The sequence below is a fragment of the Coturnix japonica genome, chromosome 2 (assembly GCF_054131305.1).
Source record: "Coturnix japonica strain WE chromosome 2, WE-NBRP24, whole genome shotgun sequence".
In the NCBI taxonomy this organism is placed as follows: domain Eukaryota; kingdom Metazoa; phylum Chordata; class Aves; order Galliformes; family Phasianidae; genus Coturnix; species Coturnix japonica.
This window is the reverse complement of record NC_140664.1, coordinates 38,968,632-38,988,592: the sequence shown is the minus strand read 5'-3', so window position 1 is coordinate 38,988,592 and position 19,961 is coordinate 38,968,632. Positions and strand designations below refer to the sequence as shown.

Sequence of the window (19,961 nt, the reverse complement as noted above, 5' to 3'; positions counted from 1 at the left end):
TCACAGCAGATACAAGCTGAAGCTTTTCTTGTTACACAAGCTCAAGGTTTCCCTTATAAAGATGAGGAGAAGAGGGCCCAGCACTGATGAGACAGTACGCCTGAAGAGATACGGGCAGGTCAGAAAGATCCAAGTGTCCCAGCACTGCCATTAACTTTGGCACTATGCACACAGCCTTCAGCTTGCTTGGCAAAGAGGATCTGTGAGCACCACAGGTAACTGCAGCCTTCCCAAGGCAGCCTCTGAGGTATCAGCAGGTCTTAGGACCAGGGTGAATGCTTTTGCCTCTAAGATGACAATGCGCTACAATGAGCTACTGAATCTCCAGGTAGTCCATTTTCTAGTACCTCTAAGGCTTAGCATCTATTTAAACTGGAGTTTAAATTAAGAGCAGTATGAATTATTTCACTCAGCACACAAAACTGCACTCCTAAACAATGTTCCTCATGCTCCAGAGTATCGGTTGGGTGCACACCTATAGAGATATATCTCAGCAAATGTCAAAGACTAAGTGTTGCTAGGGCCATCTGCTTGCTTAACCTTTGGTGGTGTGTTTGGTTACTGAGTCAAATCTGAATGAGCTGCTCAGCCCTGCTAGTGCTATTGCTTCAGCAAAAATCAAACTTGCCCTGGTCTAAATGTAGGTCAGAAAGAAGTTCAACAGGATGAGAACAGTATCTAAATTTCCCATTGTGAAGCTGCAACGAGATTTAGTATTAAAAAAAAATTTAAAAAAATCAGACCGCTGTCTTTTAACACTGAATGATAGAAAACCTCATAAGTAATTTGGTACATGAAGTTTCCCTATTACAGCAACACCACACATCTACAAGGATTGAAAATCTGGGTGTTTTTTTTGTCACTAGGACTGAATAGACGCTTGGAAGAGTTACTGTTGCATTAAGTGCAATGGAGGAGAAGTAAAAAGAGCACTCAATTGTAGAAAAAACTGCTACTGCCTGGAAAACAAACAAAAAGCCCTTCCTTGAAGGTCTCCCCACGTTATCAGTCTCACTTTTGTTCCATACAGACATAGAAAAGGGCAGGAATTATCTAGCTGATCAAATGCATTTCTTTGGTTAAAGAAAAGCAAAACAACTTGCACGGGGGCGGATCACACGAAACCTAAATGCAGACAGTGACTTAGAAGGGTAAATATTGCAATCTCTGGGAGCAGCGTGGGGGGGGGAAGCATTAACATTTAATCATCTCTGAGCTATACAGAACAGTATACTAAATTTTTAATTTAAAGCGAGCCGATTCATTCTGAAAGCCTGACAGTGGCCTCATCTGTGTCTGAGCACAGCAGACAGAAGTAGGAAACTCTGTCCACAGCTACACAACTTTATGAATAGTGACACAACAATTGGGAACAAAAATCACAGCTATCTGAGGCTACTAATAATCCATCTCACTTCTTAGCTTTACTTCTCCATCTGCTGAGCGGTTTTAAATGCTTCTGTCTGTTTCACTCCAGCAGCACATTCAAGGGTGCTGGTTCCTATTACCCAGGTTAGTCAGTATTTGGCATAAGTGAAATTCCCAAACGCTCCTTTTTGGAAAGAAATATAATGTAATATTGATTTGAAGCACCATCAACTGAATAGATTTCACATCTTCCAGTAGATAAAAGGCTTCCACGACAGTATAAAGGTTTTGATTTTAAACCAAATTCACTCATTTGCCAAAATCAAGGTAAAAACAGCAAATGAAGCAGGGGAAATCAAGTAAAATTAACAGCTTGAGAGACAGCACGCGATTCTCTAAGATTCAGCCTGTTGGTCTCAAGAGGCCATGGGCAATGGGATCAGCGCAGCCCATGACATCGTCTCTACCAGCCTGGCTTTTCCACAGCACAGCCCTTAGCAGCTACTGAAAGAAGTTTACCTCAGATGAAACAACTGTTGCTGGCTACAGTTCACAGAATCACAGAATTGTAGGGGTTGGAAGGGACCTCTAGAGATCATCGAGTCCAACCCCCCTGCCAAAGCAGGCTCCCTACACCACGTCACACAGGTAGGCGTTCAGGCGGGTCTTAAATATCTCCAGAGAAGGAGACTCCACCACCTCCCTGGGCAGCCTGTTCCAGTGCTCCGTCACCCTCACTGTAAAGTTCTTCCGCACATTCATGCGGAACTTCCTATGCTGAAGTTTCATCCCATTACCCCTAGTCCTGTCCCCACGCACTACTGAAAAGAGACCAGCCTCACCACTATGGCTCCCACACCTCAGGTATTTATAAACCTGGATCAAGTCCCCTCTCAGCCTTCTTTTCTCAAGGCTAAACAGACCCAGTTCCCTAAGTCTCTCCTCATAGGGGAGATGCTTCGGGCCCTTCACCATCTCAGTGGCCCTCTGCTGGACTCTTTCCAAGAGATCCCTGTCTTTTTTGTACTGGGGAGCCCAGAACTGGACACAGTATTCCAGAGGAGACCTCACCAGGGAGGAAGGAACAGCTGGAACAGCTTTCAGTGGTGACTGAACAGCAGGGCTTCCATTTTGTTTCACTGACCACATCTTGAAACAAGGGGCAATGACAGCCTCACCCACAGACTAAAATCACTACTTGCAGCGCTTTGTTTATCTCCGCAGTCCTTCAGCCTCACAGCACCGTGAACAAACACCGCTTTGGGAGACCATTAAATATTTCACAATCAAGAGAAAGTAGACAAGCCCTTGCTTCTGCAATTTCCAACCCTTCTGCAAAAGCCAGATACAATCAAATTGCTTCAATACATCTGATGCTGAACTCAAGCTACCATCCACTAATACCCAGCAAAAGAGAAACAACTCCCATCCCCCTTTTCTTTCTACACTTGCCAGGAAGAAGACAGATTTATTTCTTTAGGATTAAGATTTTGCTATTGGAACAACTGGATATGCCAGTACTGTTGCAACAAATCAGCATAAACCATAATCTTGTTATAAGGCTATGGGACAGATTAATCCACTGAAAAATCCGGTTTGTTCCAATACAGGCTTTTCTCTAGCTGCCGATGCACAGACATCATCTCAGCAAGCCTCAGAAAACCTGTTCAACCCACTGTGGGGAGGGGTCTCCCCTATGAGGAGAGACTAAGCGAACTGGGTCTGTTTAGCCCTGAGAAAAGAAGGCTGAGAGGGGACTTGATCCAGGTTTATAAATACCTGAGTTGTGGGAGCCATAGTGGTGAGGCTGGTCTCTTTTCAGTAGTGCGTGGGGACAGGACTAGGGGTAATGGGATGAAACTACAGCATTGGAAGTTCCGCACAAATGTGCGCAAGAACTTCTTCATGGTGAGGGTGACGGAGCACTGGAACAGGCTGCCCAGGGAGGTGGTCGAGTCTCCTTCTCTGGAGATATTCAAGACCCGCCTGGACGCCTACCTGTGTGACGTGGTGTAGGGAACCTGCTTTGGCAGGGGGGTTGGACTCAATGATCTCTAGAGGTCCCTTCCAACCTCTACAATTCTGTGATTTTGATTCTGTGAAGAGCACAAAGATTTTACACCAGTGCCGAATGGAACATTGGTGCCACTGCCTTCAATGGGGAATACTCCACTGACTCCAGCAACTTGGGTATCTTAATGCATCTTCAATATGAAAGTTGGTGGGAATAAAAGAATACGGCTGACAACTCAGATTTCACTGAGTCTTGCTTGCTTGCCTTCAGAACAAACAACCCAGAATGAGAAACCTCACTTTTCATGAACTCAAGCCAAGCGAGTCAAAGCACATCTTTCAACACGGCCTGCTCTCCACTCCCACACGGGGGAAAAAACAACAACAGTACAACAGTATCTTAACATTCACATTCCAAAACACAGTGATTTTCTGTCACTGTTGTAATTACTCTTATTAATGCCGAACATTATCAGATGTAACTACAGATTCATCCACTTCATAGACTTAGCTTTAACACTGGTTCAACAAGACAATCCATTACCCCAGTTACTTACGAACCACTGCAGAAAGACCCAAGAATTCTTTAAATTACTCCAGTACCCTACAAGATATGAAACAGTGCCTATTATCATTTTGGTACCTTAGACTTAGAGGGGGGGAGATTTGATCAGAGAATCATCCAATTGGTTTAAAAAAATAATGAGATTCTCATGGAAAATAAATCCATTCTGGAGTTACCTAAGAACACAAATCTGAAGCTCAAAGAATAAGAGTGAGGAATCTCATATCAGCGACACTCAGAATGATCAGAGATCAGAACCACTGTGAATGTGAAAGCTTAATAACTTTACATTGCAGGTAACAAAGGTTCCAACCTTCCAGAAAGGAATTTATGTGTAGATTCAGCTTGTTCTCCATTTTGAATTCTCATTGCCAAAGACTAAGGAAAAAGTTAGGCCCTGGAACAGGCTGCCCAGGGAGGTTGTGGATGCCCCGTCCTTGGAGGTGTTCAAGACCAGGTTGGACAGGGCCCTGGGCAACCTGATCTAGTAAATGTGTATGTTTGGTGGCCCTGCCAGGCAGGGGGGTTGGAGCTGCATGATCTTTGAGGTCCCTTCCAACCCGGGTCATTCTGTGATTCTGTGAAAAAGACAGGGGTTAAAGCATTTATTTGTCCTTTGCAATCAGAGCACCAAGTCTAGAAATTAAGACCAATAACTGATTGGTAGTGATAAAGGGAATGACAGATCTACCTGACCAAAAAAAAAAACCAACACCAACCAAATCCATGGCATTAATGGGATTTCTGAGCAGCGTGCTGCCACCCAAATCAGCTCCTTTAAATACCTCATTAAGAGAGGTGAGGTTTTCCCTTACCAGAGGCAAGCATTCCACATGCTAGAAAGCTCCTTCTCAGAAGCATCTGTAAATATTGTGAAGGCCACTAGAGGATACGCTTTCAAGAGCCTGTTTAACATCAGCTGCTTAGCTGGACAAGCTTAATACTTCAAAGGTGGGAGGTCAGCAGTTAGCATTGCACTGCGCGCTTCTACTGGTCTGTTTATTTCCAAGCACAGCAACAAAATGGTTGCTTTAATTGACAAGCCAAATTTTAGCTGCTCCAAGGAGCTCCCCTTCCCAGGTGCATCGGTTGGAGTCTGGTCAGGGAGGTCTGACTGGTGCTCCCTGGATTCAGGATGCCCACAGAAAAACCTTTGACCCTGCCAACCCCATAGCTGTGAGATCCAGAACGTGATTCTAGATTGCCCTGGCAGACAGAAAAGTAGCCTATTCATTCAGACCTTCCCTGGGCACAGCATGAGAGCTGGGGAGCTGCCTACTGTCAATGATTTATAATTAGATGATTTTTTTTTTTTAAACAGTAGCCAAGCAAGCATGCTCAGCCTTCTCATTATACATCCCAAGTCCTAAAGAGACACTACGCTCCTTTGTGCTGCATGGCAGTGATCCCTGTCTGAACTTAGGGCATCTTGGACAAACTCCCAATTAAAAATAAAGTAGCCAAAAATGCAGGAGCTCCTCAAGGATAGTTTTCTTTGGCTTTGCAAGAGCTCATCATTGCACTTTAATTTGCCTGCGATTTCTGCAGCAGGGTAGGGATGTAATAAAAACAGCTGGGAGCAAGCAGAAGTTCAGCTCTGCTCTGCAGCCGGGATGCCCGCTGGCTGCTCTCCGAGCTGCCTGGCCCGGGTCCCCACGCTGTCAGATGCAGTGCAGGCACTAATTGATGCGCACTAATTGGTGCTGGGGGGCTGCTCTCTGGATGGCAGCTCCAGCAGTGCCACCCCTCCTGCACCACCTTGTATGTTTCGAGTGCCACTAATGACAGGGTAATGCCTCTTCAAACACGGGCTGACCACATACATACACATAAATTGTAGGTGTTCAAGGGTAATTAGGCACGTGCTCGATTCGGTTACGTTCTGTACAGTAAGAGTATCCTAACAATATAGGAATATCAACACGAGAAATGCAAGCAGGGCTGCACCTCGTACCTTCCTGACCAAGAACAATCCTAATCCTGGGTGCAATTAATTCTCATTGTTTCAGAGAACTCTGTACAAACTGAAAGGTACAAAAAGAACAGTTTTGTTTAAGAAAAAAACCACCACACAAACAAACATAAGGGATAAGAGAGTCATGTCCCTTTGATAACAGCTTTTATCATCTTAAGAAAGAATAAAAAGAAGAAAGCACTGCCTGCAAAGAGGGAAAGCTACTTTTGGTGAGCAGCACATAGAAATGACAGTGAAGGAAAACCCATCATGCTTCACTTTCCCCTTGAGGAATAATTTATCTTTGCCCACAGGCTATTCAGTCTCAAGATATTTTGTTCTATATTGACAGGAACACAAATGATATTTGACAATACAACCCATAAAGCGCACAACAGGGATGATCTGATCTCTGGACTGCCCTACATTCAGTTGTAATGGTATAGCAGCTTCGCTACTCATCTCCAGCCACATCCTGGGTTCAGTGATTACAATAACATACAGATGTAACAAGTCACGTTTTGTATATTCATATAAAACCCTAATATCTCCCTGATTCATGTGCACTCTGATGCTTTCTATGGTCTTCTACTATGAATATAATGCAGACTCACATCTGTAGACCAGGGTAGGGAAAAAAGCCTGGCCATAACAAAATGACAAACATCTTAGACATGATCACATAAATTAGCCAGCACACATTTTTATAGCTTCCTTCAGGGAGGAGAAGGGGCATCTGGACCTTTTCCTAAATAAAAGCATGAACAGAACTGTTAACATAGAAGAAGGTTGGATTTCTGGGACTTGAAATGTCCAATATGACTGTTCCTATCTGCTTCCTCACCTTTGGCGATATTCAGATATCACTCCTGGTACATGTACTGTCCAAGACCACATGCTGCCTGGTTCAAGAAACAAGTTCTTGATTCCCATCCCCAGTTTCCTCAGAGCCAGAGGTTCTTTTTGCTGAGAGCATAAAGAAGAATGATTTGTCTGGGAGCAACAGGACAGAAACAACAACATCACACCAGAAACACTAGAAGAAGCAAAAGGGAGGACTGTACTATTTCAAAACAAGGGAGGATAAAAGAAAACCTGGAGATAGCACCATCTGCTATTGCTACGCAGTCCTGGGTGTTTTACCTTACAACAGCACAACAGCAGGCTCAGCAGCTGAGCAAAGGCCAAAGACTCCCAAGAAGGTCAGCAGGAACAGCTTGGAAGTGACTGCCTAAGATACACACAGCTACCTTTCTCCACTTGTACTCTCAGTTCAATCTCGGACACACAGTCCCACTCTTTTCAGGAAAGAGGCAATAAAGTTTTAAAGCAAACATTTTTAAAAGGCAAATTTATACTGCAAGAGATTCTCCAGGTCACACAGGCTGATCCCTCCTTCAGTCTCTTCCTAGTAAGTTATGGAGAAATCATCCTGTATAAAGGCCAGCAGCATGCAACAATACAGCACCTCCACAAACACCTGACCCAAGACCACAGTAACCCACAACACAAATAGTTTAATTTACTGTCCCTATGATCCAGAGGAGCTATTTACTCTGCATCTGCAACAGAGCTGAGAATATGTTCTTGAAATGCCCTTGAGCACGAGAACTATTACAGAGTTACGGGTCACTCCTTGTGGTTAACAGAACTTTCTTCACTAGGAGAGTGGTTAGGCCCTGGAACAGGCTGCCCAGGGAGGTTGTGGATGCCCCGTCCTTGGAGGTGTTCAAGGCCAGGTTGGACGGGGCCCTGGGCAACCTGATCTAGTAAATGTGTATGTTTGGTGGCCCTGCCAGGCAGGGGGGTTGGCACTACATGATCCTTGAGGTCCCTTCCAACCTGTGTCATTCTGTGATTCTGTGTGATAGCAGGCAACTCTCACCTGCTGACTCTGGCTGATGATCCTTTAAATATCCTATCCCTGAGAGGCACCTATTATGCACTGCTCAAACAGCAACCTAAAACCCAAGAAAAGAAACAAAAACAAGTGTGAGAAAACACGTTATTTTATCTTCTTGGGATTCTCAAGGCCTCACAACAATTCCCTACACTATCCTGAAGAAGTAATCATGTATTTCTTTCCTGTACCAGTAGTGCAGAAAACAGCTTGTGAATAAACAGGTTAAGGCTGTTGCTCCTTAGGCTCTCCAAATAGTTACATCCTCCTTCATCTGCCCAAGGACACAGAGTTGAACCACAGCCTCACACAACGTGCCCTCGCACAGCACCACACATGGGCCACTGCTGCTCACACCACAGATCCAGGTCATCTCTGTTAAAACTGCTGCCTAACAAGTTATCCCCTCACCCAGAACACATGGGAGTTTTGTCATGATCACAAAGACACACAGCAGATCAGAGTGTGATGCGTACGGCCCTGTAAGAGAGGCTTTTCATCCTCATACTTCACCAAAAGCCACCCAAACCCCTGCCCTGGGCAGAGACACCTCCCACAATCACAGACTGCCCGGAGCCGATCCAACCTGGACTTGATCACTTCTAGGGATGGAACACCCACAGATTCCCTGGGTAGCCTGCGCCAGTTTGGGAGCAGGGGAAGAAACTAGGGAGACAATGCCAGAAGAGGCATCAGCACACATCTTTCCACACTAAAATGCCTGGAGAGCAGAAACCTGCTCACCCCTGGCTACACCAAAACTCCTGATAGCAATTTGTGCACCATCTCACCTGCCACAATGAGGCTTGATGTATTGCCACAGTCAAGTCATCACTGGTTCCCTTGCTGAGACCTCCCAAACCCACAACCCCAGCTGCTCCCAGGGCTCAGTGCAGGCCTAGGCCACAGCTCAATCCAGGGACTGCCTGCATTTCACAAAGCTCAGATTCATCGCTTGCAGTCTGGGCCTTCTCATTCCTCCTTCACACAAACCAAGCACCAAGGCAGAGCACAGAAGGTGGCAGGGCTCCACACTCTGCCCACCCCAGCAGGGTCCCAGTAGCCCCAGTCCCAATGGGGCCATGCCAGAGGCACTGGGGCAGGGCAGTTCCTCTGGCTGCTGCTGGGCCTCAGCTGATACATTGGCAAGGCCACAGCATTAGGAATTTTATGCTGATGTGTACACCAACACGACGACCCCAAGGCAGACACAGCCCTGTTCTCAGCAAATACGCACTCTTAGTGTGCTCACAGAGAAACATAAAATTGAGCTATGACTTTAAATTACGGTGTCAGTTGTTCAGATCAGTAGATGTGCTTCACAGACGAAGGCACAGTGAAGTGAGCTCCACGAGTTTTTCATCCCACAATCGGCATGAAGAAAGCAGACCGCAAACGCTACATGGAATTCATTCCAAAGGAGAGAACCACTCAGAGCACAAATTTCAGACTCGAAATATTGGCTCACTGAGTTTTAGGCAGGTTGTTCTTTGAGTCAGACGCAAGGCACACTAAGATGATGCATATTTTCCTATAGGGGAGGAACTTAAGCTTCCCTAATCCAGCCAACTTGTTACTCCTAATGCCAAGAGGAAACACAGCAACACCCATACCCTGCACTGCTGACAAACCACTGTGATGGAAACACACTGCTCACAGCGTGCACAGGATCCTGAGGCATCACACCACGTTGGCCAACACCTCCTGCACTGCTTTCCTGGCACACTTCCCTGGGTCGCTGTTACAGGGAGCACTAACCTGTGCAGTCACTGCAGCAGGAACACCCAGTCCCAGAACAGCACCTACAGACAAAGCTTAGGAAACAAAGCCCTTCTTTCCTACACATGTATCATTCCTCAACACCACATTTTGCAACAGGAGCATGTGATTCACTGCACCTCATCTGTTCTAAGATCTAGAGTTTTACTGACTGTTTAGGACACCTTAATTCTTTTGATTGTATCTACGCCTTATGCCCTACCTAAAAGCTATATGTAACTGAAGCTTAAGAAGCCAAGACACTAAGCAGCCCCTCCAACTCTGCCCCTGGATTTAAAGTCATAGCTTTTGAATTCCAGTTAGTAAAAGACAAACTGTGCTTCATCACCAGAAGTTTGCTTTGATGCATACATAGAAGATGCATACATAGAAGCTTTGCCTAATAGAGCCAGAAATTTGGAAGCAGGAATCACAATCTAGAAGCTGTACATCATGTATGGTAGCAAAAAATCTGAATATTTATTAAGTGCACTGTAAATAAGGGGGATGGTAATTACCTGAATCTTAGCTGCCCTATAGCAGCACTACCATGGTCCAGTATAGTGCAAACAGCACACAAGTCGCTGAACACACAATACACACAAAACCACTGTCAAATATGAAATAGGACTGGATTTTAGGTGTAAAGCAGGTATGCTGCTGAACTGCTATTTGCCTCCTTTGAAGCCAGTGGTACTCCTGGGAGCAGGTGTTGCCAAGCTACTGGACTCCATCTCCAGCAGGGCGCTGTAATCTTGTCAGACACCGTTTGTTAGCTGCAGATTTTAAATGAATTAAAAGCTTTTTCACTAAAACGTTCCTGGAACACATCTATGCCAACAGGGAAAAAGAACAACAACAACAATAAAAAACACCAACCAGCACCAGTGGTTAGCAGCAACCTGTCAACTGTACCTTCATTTTATTGTCTTGGTGGAAATACAGCAGATCATAAGGCAAAGGAGAAAAAGGGAGAAAGCAAGGAGATGCTTGTGATATTTTGCTACAGTGGCACAACATAAAGAACAAGAAACTGGAGTTTAAAAGCTGTTCAGCACCTGAGGAATAGCCACATGGCTTGGTGACATATTTCAGGGTGGGTAGGTTACAAAAAACATAATCAGAATTTAGTCTATCTGCACAGACTATATAACAACTGTCACCTACCAACACAGCACGCAGCAGCCAGCCGTGCCATGAGTGGGAGGTCAGATCACAGCATCTGCTCAAAGCCACAGCACATCTAAAGTGCCTTTTCTGGTCTACTTGAAAGCCACGTCCCACCCCCATGCGATTCGCACCCCCTCACACCACCAGCAGGCTACCGAGGTGCTGCGCAGCAGCTTCTTGAGAGAAAGAGGTCATTCAGGACAATCAATGCAAGGGCAGCAGCACCCAGAATAAAAAGAATAAGATTCTTTGTAGTTTCCAAGCATTGTCTGGCTGCACAGACAACCCGCGTTTGTGGACTGACGCAAGATGAAATTGTCATTATGTACACGGCCAAGATGTTCTCTTCAGTACGATCTTCTTTGATAAGCTGCAAGGGTGCTCTGTTTCAACTTATTTAGAACAGGAATAAGCCCCACAGTAACGTGCTGCAGGAAACAACAGGGCACTGAGAGTGCTGGAGCAGAAGGACATCATAGGGAAAGGCTGCAAAAAGGGGAGAGAAAAAGGGAACCTGAATACTTACAATAAATAAAATCTCTTTGTCCCCAGGAGCGGTAGCAGCACAAACTCACTATTCACCCCAGTGCTGCCCTTCACAAGAGTTCTGTCAGGACTAAGGAATCGCTTTTATAAATAGATTCCTGCCTATTACGTAGATTTTTTTTCCTTCTTTCTGGCCATAATTCCTGTCATTTCACCTTAAAGTAACCACACACTTACAGGAAAGAATTTCCTTCTAAGTCTTAACGGCTTGTAGTGATCCTCCAGAAAAAAAAAGAAAAGAAAATCACTGTTGTTTTTCATAGCACACAGCAGGGACTCGCTTCTCCACCAGCTGAGGGCTTCCCCAGCTGTGTGCTCTCAGTCCAACTATGCACACCTCCAGCCATAAGGCCACAGCCAGGCTGAGACACGAGCCCCTTCCTCTGTGGGTTCCCATTGCTAAGTACTCTTTCAGAAGCTTTGTATTTGAGTTGCCCTCTGGAAACATTTAGGCTGTTATATATATATATACTGGAAAAACATTCCTCTCAGGAGCAACACTATTTGTTCTACTTGTTCAGTCAATCTTAACAACGTTCACCAGAAAAACACTAAAGCACAAAGCTGACTAAAGCAAACACACAGGCACTGGCCATCTTCATAATGTCCATCTCAAAAACTTAAATTGGAATCCGAAAGATAACGGGAACCCAACTAAACAGCACTAGCATTTCACCTGAGAACCAGACACTGACAGATTTCTCATTTAAGGATAGATAAGGTAGGCACTGCTGCCTAACTGCTCCCACCTGCACCTTGATGCAGCAAGAGACTGCTTCCTTCCCTCCCTGCTTTACTATCCCATGCCATCCAGAAAAATCCTTCCTTCTTGCAGAGGATCAAATTTAGTGCACATCAATATTTCATAACTTCATCCTGTCAAGAAATCAAACTGAACTACTTAAGGGCACTCTTCCAGGAGACGCACATCTTAACTCCATGCATGAAACCACATTCATCACAGCCCTTCTCCCCCTTCCAACTGCAAGGCCTGAAGGTGAGGCAGCAGTGAAAAACTTGAGATCTTGTATATGTGTGTGTATAACCTAAGAGCATTACCCACTAGCTCAGGCTGCCCAGGACCCTATCCAATCTGGAATTTCCTCTTAACACCTAATGTAACTCTCCTCTCTTTCAGTTCAAAACTGTCTCCCCTTGTCCTATCAAAGCCAGAAGGTGCCTGAAGACAGATATCAACCACCACGTGCAGTGCACTCAGCTCCCACCACCCCCAACAGGAGTTCAGCTCTTCAGGAACAGAACAGGCCACTTCCGCGCCAGTACTGCTCTGATATGCTGGTGACTACCTGCAAGCTGTACCATCAGCAGTGCTGAGATGAGAACTCTACGCCTACCTGCCTGTAGCTCAGGATTACACACATCTGGAACAGATTTTGCACTTCCTTCACTACCACATGAAGAAATTCTGACAGAGCTCTACTTGGCAGCTTTGCGGGATGAAGACAGGCACACAGGGTGAGCTCCCAGGACAGGAGTTGCTCCAGTCACCTGTCAACACACTGTATGTTCCCAGCTCGGACACCATGCACTGATTCATGCCTGCTTCCTCTTGTTGCAAGACAGCTTCCCTTGAAGACAGGAAAAGCGTCCTCTTGGTACCACTGAGACCACAGCGTCTGAGCTCTTTATAAAATATTGATCTGTCTGCCATCTGCAGTCCCTTAAGTTAAAAGGTGCATCTGTACAAGGAGGGAAAGCAGGCCTGAGAGCCTTTGTCTGCTCCATGCAGCTGCCTCTGTCTGGGCACTCCAGGACATGGTCTCACAGAGCGCATGACTGCCCACATCCACCTACACAGTGATGTGCTTCAGGTGCACACGGGTGATGAGCAGCCCTTACACAAAAGCAGCAGCACTTGTGTCTCTGGGACATCCTTCTCACCAGGTCTGGCACAAGACACCCCCAGAAACACATACAAAAAGGAGGTGGAGGGGAAAAGATCGCTCACCTCCCAACATCCACAGAGAACTCCCAGCTCCCTCCAGAGGGAGCGATTCACGAGGCAGCAGAGAGGCTGAGAAGGAGCCTGACACACGGAGAAGGAAATCAGTAAGTCATCAATACATGTGCCCTGTTAGAGCCTGAACCACTGCCAGGAATCGCGAGTGAATTGATAGCCTTAAGTGCAGTGACTGGAGGCCATCTTGGCTGCTTCAGGGACAGAAGGTAGTACCACAGGAGGAACTCCTTCACACAGCAGCTTTGCCACTATTGCAGGACAACACAGGTTTGGCAGCACGAAGCACAGCCAGCTGCGGCTAAAATGGCAGAGCAGCCTTCTCCAGCCTGCTCCCGCACGGCAGCTCTGGGCTAAGGCTGGGAAGCGTGCCTCAAACCAAGGGACAAAGTCAAAAAGCACTGACTGAGATTGCTGCAGGGTTATGGGAACTGCAGTTAAGCAGTAACCCAGCCCCGGTCCTGCCTAGCACACGGGGAGCTGCAGCACGCAGTGCCCACGCTCCTATTTCACTTTTCAAAGCAGCAGAAAACTTCGTGAGAGCTCCGATCAGTTCCATCGAGCAACTGCAAGGCCACTTCATAGGCTAACAAAGCACAGAGCCCTGACACGTTTAATTCTGAGTTACCCTCTGCATTCCTTCAGCGATGGGAAAGCAGGACGGTGTCAGGGAGACACGGTGCAACGCTATCACGAAGCAGCAGTACGAGCCTACGGAGAAGCCCCAGCGCTGCCCATCCACTGAGCGCTGCCTCCTCAGCGGGCACCGCCGCCGCCCAGCGCTGCTCCTCATCCCCCGGACGGGAGGCACACGCACAGCGGTTCGTGCAGGTGGGCGCCCAAGGGAACAGCTGTAAGAAGTTGTCAGGGAGCCGTGCAGGCTCCTCAAGTCACCCCTGGTTCTCACAGCTCCGCCGCTTTCCCAACAAGCGGTGACAGGAGACGCGCCCGGCTCTGCCGTGCGATATTCCCCCTCCCTCGGCCCTGCTGCAGCATCGCGCCACCGCACCGGCTCTCTCTCCTCTCGCACCTCGCGCCTCTCTAACTTGGTTTGGCAGCGAGCAGCCCCCGCACCCCGGCACTTTTCGCATAGCCGTGAGCCCGAGCCCCGCGGCACTGCTGATACCGAAGCCCCGGGGCCCCGCGGCCGCCCCCGGTGCGGCTGAAAGCGGCCCGACCCCCGCGCGGCCCCGCCGCCCGCCCCACGCACCGCTGTCCAGCCGGGCGATCTGCGGGAGGCGGTAGGTGCTGACGAGCAGGTCCAGGGGGACGGCCACCGCGCTCCACTTCACGTCCTTCAGGCTGAAGCCCAGCGAGGAGCCGGGGTCCATCTTCCCGCCTGGCCCGAACAGGGCAGCGGCGCGGAGGGGAGGGAACCGGGCGGGCACAGCCGGCGGGGTCGCTCCCACCCGGCAGGACGGCGGCGGAAGGGAGAGAAGCGGGGAGAGAAGCGGGGAAGGCAGCTCGCCGCGCTCAGCGCCGGCTACGGCCGCGGGACATGCCGGGCTAGGCAGAGGGGGAGGCCCGCCGAGCGGCCGCCGCTGCTCCCGCCGCCCCCCGGCATCGGCTGGGGCCGCCAGCCGCCGCGCCTGGCCCAGGAAGCGCCATCCCAGCACTGACTAATCAACAGGGTGCGAGCAACGCCTGCGCAGCTGCCGCTCCTCCCCGCTCCGAAAAGGAAAGTGCCGGGCTGCCCGCCCGCCGGGGTGTGCCGCCGCCCGGCCCGGCCCTCTCACTCCACCCTCCGACCGCTCGGCCGACGTGCAGGGGAGGGGCGGCAGGTGGGCACCTGGAGCTGCCCACAGCGTGTGGACGTGACACTGAGAGCCGTGGTTAGGGGGCATGGTGGGGATGACAGTTGGTCTAGCTGATATTAGTCGTCTATTCCAATGTTAATGATGCTACAGAGTCTTATGTGATCTCCACAAGGTCAAACTGGGCATTAGGAAAAGGTTCTTCACCAGAGAGTGGTCAAGCACTGGAACAGGCTCCTCAGGGTCATGGCACTGAGCTGCCAGAGTTCAAGGAGCGTTGGACAACACACTCAGTCAAAGGGTTGAAATTTAGGGGGTTCTGTGTGGAACCAGGGGTTGGACTTGGTGATCCATATGGATCCCTCCCAATTCTGGATATTTTTTGATAAAATGTTTTCCTACCCCCCACAGCTTCTTATCTGCCTGCAGCCCCCCCCACCCCTTCCTCCTCCTGCCCTGTATCAGGCCCAGCCATAACTGCGTGCTATGTGGCTGCTGCCAGCAGCACCACGAAAACAAGGAAGGCTAAGACAGATATGCTCTTGTTCTGCTTGGCTGCAGACAGACTGTCCATACTCTGAGATGAAATGACAACTATGGAAGCCAGAGGGGGTAACACAAACCCAAGTTAACTTGCTTTAAAGGGGTCTGGGTAAGGGTTTCTCACCCCTATGAAAGTCCTTCATTCTCTGAACTCGGTCCTGGTGCTGTTAGATTCCACTTACCGGAATTGCTAGCTTCACAAATATGAGACACTGGATTTTTTTTTTCCAGAGTTGCTTCCTTTTTATGAAGTTTGCAGAATGCTTTGAACTACTTCAGTGAATTGGGCTATTGAAGTGCAAAGTGATATAACAGCTAAAAGCACTGCTGTTGAAATATGGAAAGCCAAAGTATGGTTTTAACTTGTTTAGCTTTGCCAAGGTTTTTATGCGTAAGGTGAAACAGATCAGGTCAGACTGGGATTCACTAGGACCAGGAGCACGGGTCTGTCAAGAAGTGGCTTTAAAAGCGATCCCAACCCATGTTAATTTCAGGACAGACACAGCCTCACCTCACAGGCTTCTCTCAGGCATCACACAGCACTTGTGCCTGGGCAGAAACATTTCTCCCACAGAATCATAGAGGTTGGAAGAGACCTCTGGGGATCATTGAGTCCAACCTCCCACTAAAACAGGTTCCCTACCATAGGTTGCCCCTCAGTTACTCCTGATTACTTTCTCCTTCAATTTTAGGAGTCACACATCTATTAAGCCTGTTCTCATATATAGCCATGCCATTCTCATCTCTCGCCAGTAGAAACCTGACCTCTTCTTACCCACTGCACTGGAACGGGATGCATATTTTTAAATGCAACTTAGAGATACCATCTAAATTTCATTTAGTTGTTTCCAGGCAAAAATAAATCCTAAAGCCCATTATTATTTAACTGTCTTACTGGAGCTCTTAAATTGACTTTGTAATGTGTCCTACCTGTACTGTAGCTGAACCTTCTTGAAGTCTGTTTTGCTATTGCATACAAAGTATTCAAATCAGCAGAACTTAAGAATCTCACAACTCTTTCTTGTGTTAACTGTACCTTATGCATAATTAACACTTCAGATATAACCATTTCTCTGATGTTTAGCAATGATCTGAGCAGCCTGATACATATGTTGTCATTAGGGAACCTAAATATTCACAGCTCCCTAAGATGGGCCAGTGACAGGATAGCACCTGAACCAATGTAACAGAAAACCCCTTAAAATTAAATAACATATAGAAGGAATTCCTATTATACAGAGAAACAACAAAACCCTTAGTACCCAAACTGACTCTCTTTTATTGATTATATTCATTGCTGGGAAGAGGATGAGGAACCAAACATAGACACAAACTCTGAGAACCAGTAGCAAAACCTGTGTGAGTTCAGGGCAGCTCAAAGTTCAGCAGAGATCCACTGTCGAATTTGGTGAGCACAGAGGATGGCAAGGAAGTGTGAACTAACCTGGCTGAATCATGAGATTTTTCAATGGCGTGAAAGGAAACAGAAAGCAGGTCAAATTACTGAATTATGAATAACCAAACAATTGGAATTAAAAGACAACAATGAAGCTGGACAAAAAGTACAGTGAGAAGACCAAGAAATTAACTGATCTATTATTCTACCAACGAAGAAATCTATCTAATTATCACATCACCACTGAGGATACTGAGACACCCTAATGTCTTAAACCTTTGTCTTCAGTCAAAAGCAGATGTGATTTCACTACCAGCACCACTGAGAAAGGACTAACAGCTTAAGCTAGAAGAATGAAGAAGTATCCTGGAAAATACTTGTATAAATAAAAGATTTTTGATAGACTGGATATGATGAAATTCCCCGAGGGTACAAGCAGAGTTAGAGTTGCAAGTGATTAACGCCAAGAATAAACAGGGAATGAATGAGATTCCACAAAACTGGAAAAGGAAAAAATGTGGAAAGGAAAAAGTGATACAAACTCATTATTTCTACTCTTAAAAAAACAAACCAGTTTCATAGTAGCACAAAATCATAGAATTGCTCAAGTTGAAAAAGACCTTTAAGATCATCAAGTCCAACCACAACCTACGCTACCATACCACCCTAACTCTAACAACCCTCTGCTAAATTGTATCTCTGAGCACCACATCCAAACAGTTTTTAAACACATCCAGGGATGGTGACTCAACCACCTCCCTAAGGAGCCTATTCCAGTGCTTAACAACCCTTTCTGTAAAGAAGTCTTTCCTGATATCCAACCTAAACTTACCCTGGTGCAACTTGAGACCATTTCCCCTTGTCCTGTCACCAGTGAGAAGAGACCAACCCTGCTCTCACTGTATGCATCCTTCAGGTACTGGAAGAGAGCAATAAGGTCTCCCTTCAGCCTTCTTTTCCCCAGAAAATTTGAACAAAATTGAACAGGCAATCCAACCATTTTTAAGGATATTGAAAGTAAATACATGAGAAGTAACAGTACGGGTTTGTCAGTAACAACCAACACCAGGTCAACCTAGATCACTTCTACCAGGTGGCAACAGGCTTTGTGAATAGGCTGGAAAAAGTGAGGGTCATAGGGTTACACGTAAGTTGCTCTTAACTGAAAGGAAAAAAAGATCTAGAGAAGTATACAGGATGAGTGCATAATTATATTGAAATAATTGGTACTCCCAAGTTGAAAGGATGTATTGAAAGGGACTTCACTGAGATCTGTCTTGAATCCAGAGCTGTTTGGTATTTCCATCAACATCTTGGATGACTAAACAGAATACACTTATTCACATGCAAAGGCTGTATCTCCAGGCAGAGGTTCCAGCATAGCTGAAGCGCAGCATGACAATTGAGAGGGATGCTGACAAACTGGAAAAGCTGAAACGCCGCTAAACAAGGAGAAACAGAAAGTTCTACACATACAGAGGAATAACCCACCGCACAAATAAGTGCCAGGACAGAAAACTAGTTCTTCAGAGGAGAGATTACAGATCACACACGCTAAACAGTTCGCAACGTTAGGCTATCTTACATTATGCTGATACTGGAATGCACAAGTAGGGAGATCTTAGATAAGATAATGAAATACATCAGTTTAACCTCACCAGCTGTGGTTATTTAAACTGGAGTAGTGTGGTAACTTCTCAGTTCTACACTGCAGGATAGCAGAGAAGCAACTCAAAATTAAGAAGCAATACACAGAAAATGGCAAAAAAAAAAGAGTTCTCTGGCCTAAAAAAAAAGAGGACACAGAAAGGTAAGTATGCACATAAAGAGGAAAGAGAGAACCTGCTTTCCATGTGCAGCAGTTAGGCGAGGTATTAGGAAACTTCCTGCCTGCAAAACCAGTTCAGTAAGGATTGTACACTACTCAGGGAGACAGTGAAATCCCCTCCTTCACCGCAGGTCTTTAAACATCTTCCTGGAATACAGCAGGGACAGCTGATCTGAGAATGAGATAAGAGGAGGAACTAGACAGCCTTTCAAAATCCCTCCCAGCACTATTTTCTTCATCTGCTATGGCTGTAATTAAGGCAGGGATTATCCTTTGTTCTTTAAGACTGTGCTCTAAATGCTAGTTTAAATGACTGCCTAGGAGAGTAGTCTCAGGATCAGCTGCAAATAAGTAAACCTCCTTGTCTTTCAGTCCCCTCCTGCAAGCACACTGAATAGCTGGTGGCACAGTAACCTGACAGAAGGCTCAGGCATAGTGTGTCCCATATCCTTTGGAAAGTACCTGAGAGCTGATGTCACTGTCTCAATACTAAATATGATTGAAAAGACAAGCTGAAGAAAGCCTTCAGAAAGGAAACAGGACCACTTCAGACAGTGGCATTCCAGAACACTAGGCCAGTGGAGCTCATTACTCTGGATATACTAGGATAGCTTACCACACAGTCTTGCGTAGTACTATTAGTAGTATTCTTCTTCTGCCAATGGTGGTAGAATGATTGAATTTTATAATCAAGAACCACATATCTCAGTCAAAACAAACGAAAAAGACAATATAACCTTAACGATTCCTCAGATTTCCCAGACTGCATTTGCTTTCTGTGTGTCCTGTTTGCTTTTAATTGAAGAAACAGAAATTGGCATCTTTATTCTGCCCTCATTCAAACTGAAATGGAATGTGTTATCCCCCCCTGAAATTAAAGCTGCTATGTATCAATGTAAAACAGATCCAAATGGAATGGTAAGGCTATACTAGCACGATACTGGAGACATTCTATTATTTTATGTTTTCTACTTTCTAAAGTAGGTTCAGCAACCCACAGATGCTGTGTATGGTATATTCTATTATCACAGCCATCATCTCTGCAACCTCCCTGTTCAAAAGCTCTCCAGTAAGAAATACATTTCTGCAATGGATATTAAAGAAACAAAGCCAAAAACCTGCAGAAAATCATCTTACAGGACTACAGACTATAAGCTGATTACACACATGTTATCTTGTGGACAGTAT

General features: G+C 46.4%; 1 protein-coding gene across 3 annotated transcripts in view; it reads right to left on the bottom strand.

Annotated features, from left to right (window-relative positions):
- GAREM1 (GRB2 associated regulator of MAPK1 subtype 1) overlaps positions 1 to 14,932 on the bottom strand; it is a 93,517-nt gene extending 78,585 nt beyond the window's left edge. Inside the window, exon 1 of one of the 3 annotated variants that reach the window (XM_085537463.1) lies at positions 14,463 to 14,932. In XM_085537463.1, the coding sequence (XP_085393589.1) occupies positions 14,463 to 14,583 (121 nt within the window). In that variant the 5' untranslated portion in view covers positions 14,584 to 14,932. Of the gene's footprint in view, positions 1 to 6,744; positions 6,934 to 14,462 lie in introns of those variants that run through there. The other 2 variants (XM_015855448.3, XM_085537460.1) reach the window with 2 other exon arrangements.
- Positions 14,933 to 19,961: the final 5,029 nt, after the last annotated feature.